The sequence below is a fragment of the Melopsittacus undulatus genome (assembly GCF_012275295.1).
Source record: "Melopsittacus undulatus isolate bMelUnd1 chromosome W unlocalized genomic scaffold, bMelUnd1.mat.Z SUPER_W_unloc_8, whole genome shotgun sequence".
In the NCBI taxonomy this organism is placed as follows: domain Eukaryota; kingdom Metazoa; phylum Chordata; class Aves; order Psittaciformes; family Psittaculidae; genus Melopsittacus; species Melopsittacus undulatus.
Window position 1 is genome coordinate 351,534 of NW_022993950.1, and position 9,537 is coordinate 361,070.

The window sequence follows — 9,537 nt, forward strand, 5'->3', positions numbered from 1 at the left end:
ATGGGTGGATTTAAGAAAGTATTGTAAAACCTTATCCAAGAAGAACATGCAGACTGACCAGAGGCAGCCAAGTGAAAACAAGAGAATGCTGGAGTCCACATAATGGTTGGGGCCTGTCCAAAGAACGGACAGGTGAAAAGGACAAAGCGAGGAAGACTTCTTACTTCATCTGAGGAAGACTCCCTACTTCATCAGGACGACCACCAGAGGGGGACTGCGCAAGCGCAGAAGAGGCTGATGTCGTAATGGACTGATGAGGCAATCCCTGATGCATATGTATTAGTTAAGGTAGCAATTGATGTTGAATATGCATTAATTGCGAAACTTTTGATGTATAAATTGCGAACCTCATATAACCATTCCGGTGGTTATGTGTCTGTTCTTATGCTAACAGTTCTGTCTTTCTTCTGCACACTCCTGTTCTCTCTCCTCCTCTCCCATCCAGGACAGGCTGTCTCCATACACATTTGTCTAGTTTAGTATTTTGAGGCATTTCTGTTTTCCCCTCCTGCGGCTGTGGGGCAAACCAGACCTGGGCTCCGCTCCAGCTCTGATCCAAACCTGTTGGGGGTCGAGCATGGGCGCTTTAACAGGCCTACAGCAAGCTGTGAGAAAGTGAACCTCTGACCCCAGGCTAAAAGAAGAAGCGTCAAGGTCAGCAAAACAGGAACGCAATAACAAGATGCCAGAAGCATGATGTAACGCTAAGTTGAAGCGAAGGTGTGAAACCAATCAGGAGAGGCAAAGTGGAGCGTGTACCTCTCGTGGGCAAAGTGAAGCAGCCAATCAAGTAATGCGTGATCGCGTGTAAGACAGTATATTAAGAGCAGCCTTGTAATCAATAAACGGAGCATTTTGTGAACCTACATCGTATCGGTGTTTTCTCCCCTCCACCTGGCCGCGGCACAAACCCTCTTCCCTATGGAAGGAAAAATGCCCTTTCCTGCTCTGCCAGCACATATTTGGTTCAATCGTGGCCATTTAACCTCAGTCGGGAGGGTCGGAACTCCGCTGTGGGTCGGACCCATTACCTTCCCGAGGCCTGTGCAGGCAGATTTTCTATACGGTGTAAGGGCTCAGCACCGTGCCTCGACGGTACAGCCCGTGCCTCTGCCTCGTGCTCCGCAGGGGTTCCGCGGCGTCTGCTTCAGCCCCGCTTGGCTGCGGGACACTGCTACGGGGAGGAAAGCCCTCGACCCCGCGGTGCTTTGAGCGAGTCATTCAAATTCGATCATTTCCAACGGGGAAACGGATAATCCTGTAAGAAAAACGATGATGCTGCAACCTAACCCCCCAGACAATATCTTTCAGCGCAGGTATTGATGCACGGGTAACCAATGTACAGGGGGGTAATATGGAGAAATTGTACAAGGGGGTGAAAGGAATTCCTTTACTTAAACAAAAGTATTGTCTGTCCTAAGTATCTGCCACTGCCACCTTGCCAAGGCATTGATTATTGCTGGAGGGGAAGAAGCAGATGCTAGTTCTGCTGACAAAAGCAGATGAAAGGTCCTGCTGATAAGCCGGGGAGAAGCAGACTGGGCGATCAGGCCTTAAGACCATGACAAAACACGGATGTTTATTCCTACTGATAAGTGGCAAGAGAAGCAGACTGGGCGATCAAGCCTTAAGACCATGACAAAAACCACGGATGTTTGTTCCTACTGATAAGCAGTAGGAGAAGCAGACTGGGCGCCAACTAACCCTAAATCCAAGTCTGAAGATTAAAAGGTGTAAAGGTTAAGAAGAGGAAGACTCATTTACTTCATCTTGAAGACCCCTGCCCACAGGAGGAAGACTCATTTACTTCATCCTGAGACCCCTGCCCATGATCAAAACGGGCACTGCGCAAGTGCAAAGGACCTTCCGGCTCATTATAATACGAAGCGGGGATAGGTAATGAATATGTATAGGCGGATTGAGCAATCTCATGTCTATGTATACCTTAAGAGAATAAGTGTAAAGGGACAACCACCCTGAGGTGTGCATGTTTTGGAGGAGCTATCCCCATGCACCTCAGCGCTGAATAAAAGCATACCTACTTTACAACTTTAACTAGTTGTGGAGTCTATCCGCGTATCAGTATCCCGCAAAATCTGCTGGAGAAAAGGATTCGCTTCCAGTGCTTTCACTCATTCCCCGATTTTAAGGGGTTTAGATGCAAAATGCTGTATTTTAAGCACTAGAATTGAAGAGAGGTTATGGGAGCGAAGCTGAGGGTGCTGTGCGAAACGCGCTGGGGAGTTTTGTAATTCAGTGAGCGGCTCTGAAAACGGGAAAAGCAAAACTATTTCTAGGGTTTTAGTGAGTTCTGCGCAGCTATGGTGAAGGGCTTTTTAGTGGGTTTTGGATTTTGGAGGTTTTGAGGTTTAGGGTTGAAGGGTTTTTTTATCAATTTCTTCCCCATTCCCCTCCGGCCAGTCCCGGGGCACGGGAGCCCCTTGGGCAGAGACCAGAGGGACAAAACCCCTCTGCTGAAGCGGGAAACTTCCCGCACGCCGAGGAGCTGCCCTCCCTCGGTTAAGTACCTGGGCAAGTCGGTGCCTCCCGACCGGTAGCTGTCACGGCTCTCCTGGTAGAGCCTTGCCTTCAGCGTCCTTCGCTGGCAGGCACTGTTCTTGCCGCATACGGGGGACCGCCACGTCCTGCGTGGATGGCTCTATCGCCACAGCCCCTTCTCCCCTTTCGGCAGGTGACAAGTGGTCGTGGCTGCTGGGGACCCCGATGCTGGAGACCCCGGGGGCACCTGCCTTGGGGAGGGTCCGGGTTCTGGCATTCCCTCTTCCTTTGTAGTGGTGCTTCTGCCTCGGGAAGGTCGTTTCTCCCTCCACGGAGCCCACCCACTCCCGCAGCACCAGGGACCGACCCGGGGCTCTGCACGGTTGAGGAGACCGTGTGGGTCCCCTGATCCCTCTCTTGGAGACCTCTCTGCCGGCACCTCCATCCCAGGGCACCGGGGTACCCCTCCACACCGGGGAGAGCAGCCACGTCCAGGGACCGCTGGCCCCGGGACTGGGAACCGAGGAACAGCACCGGAAGGCCAAATCCTGCCCCAAAACCATCCGTTTGCTTTCCGCATCTCTTCATGATATTTAGGAGCAGAAGCCGACGGCTTGGTTATTATTTAGCTCGACAGTATACCGTCCCCGTGGCTTTTAGTACACGTGGAATAAAATAACCTGTTAATCCTTGGTGTGGGCTATTCCGTTTTGTCTTCTCTCACCTCTCCGTGCAAACGGATTTTATATGATACCGGCGGCCCTCGCCTGCTCGACGCTAAAAATCCCCCCCCTGCGCTAGCACCTGCTCACGGTGCGATTTCGACGGGGTTTTGGTTTAGAGTTGGTAAGAAAACAACAAAAAAAGCAAAATAAGGCTGAGCCCTGGGAAAGCCCCTCACCCTCCTCGGCCCAGTCAGTGGCTAGAAATGCTTTTCCGGCACCGCTGTCCCCATTTTACCGCTAACCCGCCGGAGTTTGGGGCTAGCAAAGCTGGAAATGGCTACTTATTCTATTAGCATGCCACAGTGCTCTGCCAAGGCGCTGGGAGAAGGAGACAGCCCCTTTTGAGGGTCCTGCTTAGAATTTGGTGTATTCTCAGCCCATCACTAGATGGAAGAAAACTTGTCCGAGAAAGCATGGAAGGCTCAGCAATGCCAACCTGGATTTACATCTGGATTTACACCTGAATTAACAATTCGGGATCCCTTTAAGGGCAAACTCCTTCGCTGAGGGGTGGCTGGGAGCATCACTCTGCCCCGACTCAGCTCCACTGTTTCTCTCGGTACCCAGGTCCTCGACTCATAATCCCAGCCAGTCAAAAAGCATCCCTCCCGGGAAAAATATTCTAGCTATCCGTCCCTGAGAAGGGGTATAAATACCCGGAGATATTTTGAAGATCGCTGTGGGAAGCGATTGTGTCTAAGTGGTAGAGCTCGGGGCTTATTATCGTTGGAACCGATTTGTATCACAGAGACCGGGTCCTGCCAGAAAACTCATAAAAGAAATCTTTCACTGAAGAAGGCTATAAATTCCTGTGCTGCAGTATTTCATCGAAGGACGTAACGGAAAATGGAGGGGGGGGGGAAGGGAGACAAAGGGAGGGAAAGGCTGAACTTCTGCCCGGGGCACGGTTGCGGACAGCCAGCCCGCACCTCCCCGCAGACGCCCCAGGCGCTTCGGCAGCTTCGCTTCGCACCCGCTCCCGCTTTCGGCTTCTTCATCCCCAAAACCTACGCCAGGTCCAGCGCAGTCCCGGAGACCCAAGTGTCACCGGGAAAGGGCCTGTGTGCCACTGGGCACATGCGTGGGTCGAGGCGTTGCAGTGTGGTGGACCCCCCAAAAAATGGCATGGGGGGGGGGCGTGTGTGCCCTCTAACTACCACCTCTCCCTCGGTCCGTTCACATCCCCTCTCCGGCCTTGAGCCCCTCACTTGATCGCACCCCCTCAGCTTTAAATAAACATTTAGAGATCGATTTGCCAGAGGCCACGGGAATGGCCGCGACTGAAGGAAAAACAAAAAACAACGAAACGCAAAATCCAGTCGAGGGAAAAGAGACGACGCTGGGGAAGAAGAGGAGGGGGGCTCCTGCGGGTGGTATAAATCGAAAGCAGGGATAGTGGAGAGGGGGACACGAGGTGGTCACTCCTTGTGTGGTCCGGGCTCGTAAGAACACTCCGGCCCCTCTCGGAGCAACACCCAGCCCGCCTATAATAATACCACCTATATACATTTCCATACTCGGGTTACACTCGGTCTACTTTGCAGAGTTGACTTTACTTAAGCAATCAGGTAGTAAAAGTACAGGAAAAGGAAGAAAGCTCGGATTTGTCTATTTTTACACAAAACACTGCCGAGTTTCGGGAAGGGGGAGGGAAGGGGAGCTGGTTTGGGAAGGAGACGGTTGGGAAGCGCCGGAGGTGGGCGCAGGGAATACGCGGGGTCGGGCCGGCAAAACTCTCCAAAGCGTGCGGAGATTAGCAGGGCTAATTGCTCTAGGTCATCTTTTAGTTTTCTTCTCTCCCTTCCCCGCATCTCCCCATCGGCGGAGCCGGTTCAAGCACCCAACATACCAGCAAACAGGTGGGTCCCGCTCACCGCTACCAGGACCCCCTCGTCCATTGAACAACCGCCCGGCCCGGCTTTTCCTCTGCAAAATTCTCCCCAATTCACGGGCTCGGTTTAAAATTTTCCAAGGTTTCTGCTGTTCCCACGGCAAGGCCTATCAAACCCTGAGCGGTATATTTGCATTTTTCACGTTCGCTAGCTGTAATAATCAGAAATCAAATCTTTGCACTCAGAAAAGATAGTGCGAGGGAGGGAGAAGGCAATTCTGCAGGGAGCGATTTGCTTTGAAGGGGAACCGTTTGATTTCCTCGGAGAGGGTGTTTTGTTGGTTTGGGCTGGGGTTTTTGGTTTTTGTTGTGTTTTCTTTTTTTGGGGGGGAGGGTTTCCTGTTTATTTTTTTTTTGGTTGGATGGTTGGTTTGTTTTTATCTGGGTTATTTTTTTTTTCTGTTTTCAACGTGGATTTTACACGAACTCTGTGTTGTGTTTCGAGCTCCATCTTCGGGAGTTTTAGAGGCAGGCTTAGAAGATTCAGTCGCAGAGGGATGTAAGAAAGAAAAACACCGTTTGGCGGCCCGGGGAGGGGCATTTGATGCAGATCAAAGCTCAGGGCCAGAGATGTGCTCCCGCCGCTAAAATAAAAAGAAATACAGCGAGAAGAGGAGGGTTTATTCTGGACCAGCCATCCCGGGGCTTTAACACCCGGGGAAGGATCGCTTCCCGAAAAAACGGTTTTCCCCAGACAGCCGGAGCCGCCAGTCCTCCTCTTCCTCCTTAAGGGAGAAGCTCCAGAAATAACTGCCCGTATCTCCTCCCCGGGTACCGGGCCACGGCCTGGGGTTTGCCCGGGGCTGCCCCCTGCTTGTCCCCGTCCTCAAAGCCCTCACCCCTCCATTGCCCCGGGAACAGGAGGGCTGGTGCTTTCTTCAGTCTTCAGGAGGATTTATTTAATTCGCGGGGAGGAGGCAGACGATGGGGGAAGCCCCTGATGTGACAGGCACCTCGGAGGCTGCTCACAACTGCCCGCGAATAACGTGGAGGGAGTTTGTCAACCCGATCGGTATCTATCTTTCTTTTAAAAGGTATTAAATGAACATTAAAAGCTTTGAAAGCTAATGTGGAAGACAGGGGCCTTGGGGAGGGTTCCCCTTCTTCTCTCTGCAGGGGATGCAGCGGGACGGACCAGCAGTGCTGCGGCCTGCAACGGGCAAGGGGGGGATGTGTGTATGTAAATTTTTTATTCTTTTTTTTTTACCCCACTTCCCTTCTCTCTTCCTTTCTCCAATCCTGAAAGGGAGCAGACTCCAGCAGCCAGCACATCTGCTCCGCTCCCAGCCAGCAGCCCAGACTCCTGCCCCAGACTCCGCTGGAAAGAAACCCCGCCGGGGGGCCGGGAGGAGGCCAGAGGTTGGGGATGGGGGAGTGGCAGCGAGCCCCCAGCAGAGTGGCCGTTTGGGGGGGCGCGGGGGGGGGGGGGCTGTTGGCGGAGGAGGGCCGGAGCTAGCCGCCGCGGACCCGGCCGTAGATGACGGCAGAAGTGCAGCAAACTCTGTCCTCTCAGCCCCCACCTCCTCCAGTACAAAGCAATTACGGCCCTATGTCCTCTGTGGCCGAGAAACAGCCGCAGAGCTCGGCCATGGACACCACTTCCGGCAGCGCCCCGGTCAGCGGTGGTCCCAAAGGGAAGAAGACCAACGCGAGGGTCCGGTGGCCGGAGAAACCGCCTTACTCCTACATTGCCCTCATCATTATGGCCATCCAGAGCTCACCCTCGAAACGCCTGACCCTCAGCGAGATCTACCAGTTCTTGCAGAGCCGCTTCCCTTTCTTCCGCAGCTCCTACCAGGGCTGGAAAAACTCGGTGCGCCACAACCTCTCACTCAATGAGTGCTTCATCAAGTTGCCCAAGGGACTGGGAGGCCCAGGCAAGGGCCATTACTGGACCATCGACCCGGCCAGCGAGTTCATGTTCGAGGAGGGCTCATTTCGCCGCCGACCCGGCAGGTTCAGGAGGAAATGCCAAGCACTGAAGCCTATGTACAGCATGATGAACGGTCTCAGCTTCAACCACCTCCCCAAGAGCTATGGCTTCCAGGGCTCGGCCGGGGGGCTCTCCTGCCCCCCAACAGCCTCTTCCTTGAAGGGGGTCTGGGGATGATGAAAGGGCACCTGTCCAGCAACGTGGAGGGGATGGGCTTCGCGGGACACTCTGTACCCCATCTGCCCTCCAGCGGTGGGCACTCCTACATGGGTGGCTGCACCGGCTCCTCGGCAGGGGACTACCCGCACAACGAGAGTTCTGTGCCCACCTCCCCGCTGCTTGCCAGCGGCAGTGTGATGGAGCCTCACTCGGTTTACTCTAGCTCGGCCTCGGCGTGGGCACCCTCTGCCTCGGCGGCCTTGAACACTGGTGCATCCTACATCAAGCAGCAGCCCCTCTCACCCTGCAACCACACGGCAAACCCACTCTCCTCCAGCCTTTCCATGCACTCCCTCGACCAGTCCTACCTGCACCAGAATAGTCACAACACCCCCGAGCTCCAAGGTAAGGCACAGACACGCGTGGGACACACCCGACACCGCCGCCGCAGGGGTCAGCTGGGGGCTGCTGGCCACGCATAGATCCACTTCTTGCCTCCCTTCTGACCGGCACCAGGGCAGCCGGCCAGGCTCCCCGCCGCTGCTGGGCAGGGAGCAGCCGGGCTGGGTCTCTGCTGCCCCGGGCTGCCGCTGCCGGGGCCGATGGGCTCAAGCAGGCGGGAGGCTGCAGGGATGGGCCCGAGGGGTCTTCACTTTCCATCGGGACCTAGGGAGCGCCGGAGGGAGAAAAAGGGGGGCATTTCCCGACAGGGGTGCCCGCCAACTTCACAGTCCCGGCCCCGCCATCCACTCCTCTCAGGGCTGTTTCCCAGGCCTATCACCTCTGTCTACTCTCCATCCATGCAGAAATCGGGGGGGCCCCAGTCCTCTGCAGCCCAGGTGTGCCATCACCCCTGGCCCCGGGATGGAGCTGCTGTGGGAGGATTTGCCCTGGCTCTTTGAAAGGGGAAGATGGTCATTCAGCCGGGAGGAGGCCTCAGGAGGGACGAGATGCTTTGTTTTGCGTCACAAATTCACATCGGGGAGTAGAATCTCGGGGTACAGGGGAGCCCTGGGACCCATGGCCGGATGAAGGGGCAGGGTTGAGGATCTCTGCACATCACCCCGGGCCTTTGGGGGAGAGGAAAACGCTCGGCAGAAACGGGTGTGAAATGGAGCGTCAGCGGGGCAAAACCACAAAGTGAAGTGGAGGAAAATATGCATCATCCGGGCCGGATGGAGCGGCCAGGCTCAGATGCAGCCCTGGGCCGCTCCTTGGGAGTGAGCACACTCGGATCTGCTGGAAAGCAGAGCAAAAATTAAGCTAGAGGAGCCTCCTGGCCTGCCCTCGGCCTTAACTTAAATGCTCCGGTTTAACGCCCTGACGATGAGGGCCGGAGTGGCGGGGAGCAGCCCTGGGCAGACGCTCCTTCCCGGAGCACCCCGAGTTTACGGGGCGTTTATCTATTCCGAAGTGTCAGCAGAAAAGGCAGGAACAACTCCGATCCCCCGGCTTTTCACCCTCGGTCTCTCCGCCCGGTCCATGAAGTCGGCCTCGGTGGATGGATGTGCACCTGGATCAACAGGTGCATTTCCGGCATCTGGCCTATGATAGATCCCGCGGAGGACATGGGAAAAGCAGCCGATACCTTCAAGGGCGTAAAATGGGGGGAAAATTTAACCCAACCCAGATCCCATCTCCCCAAAGCGTCCTTGGGCCAGGCAGGAGGTTTTCCCCATCGCACCTGTCCGCTCCTGCAGAGCCCCAGGAGTGCCCGTGTATTTGTGTGAAAACGCAGAAATGCAGCAATTCCACTTTGGGACATGGGAGCTGCAGAGGGTTTGGGGGTTATTTTGGGGTTTTGTTTTTTTGTTGGGTTTTTTTAATCCAGATGGTAGCTTTCTCTCCTCCGTCCCCACCTTCAACCTCCCCAGCAGATATCATTTTGATGGCTGATGATCTTTTCTCTCCGTCCCGCAGGCATCCCGTGGTATCACTCCCAGTCTCTGAGCACGTGTGACAGAAAGGAATTCGTCTTCTCTTTCAATGCCATGGCCTCCTCTTCCATGCATTCATCAGGCAGCGGCTCCTATTACCACCACCAAGTGACATACCAGGACATCAAGCCATGCGTTATGTGATACAGGGAGGAAAAAACACCTCTCGGGAGCAGCGAGGCCTGACTCGGGTCCCGACCCCCCTCTCCCGGACCCTCTCCGTGGAAGTGGAGGGTCTCTGAGGACCATCTGTGCCCGGGAGGGAGAGTCCGGTGCCCAGGAAGTGGGCGGGGAACCAGGGCTGAACCTGCCCCTCAGCTGAGTATCAGCTGGACCCTCCAACGCAGCTCTTCAATCACGGAAGGTCTCTGCCTTCTGCTTCTTCGTTTGGGG

The 9,537-nt window shown here is 55.1% G+C and overlaps 1 protein-coding gene across 1 annotated transcript; it reads left to right on the top strand.

Annotated features, from left to right (window-relative positions):
* Positions 1–6,592: 6,592 nt before the first annotated feature.
* Positions 6,593–9,288, top strand: LOC117438312 (forkhead box protein F1-like). Its single transcript, XM_034073861.1, is given in 3 exon segments — positions 6,593–7,190; positions 7,193–7,612; positions 9,128–9,288. Coding segments are annotated over 3 exon segments (1,179 nt in total).
* The last annotated feature ends 249 nt before the right edge of the window (positions 9,289–9,537 follow it).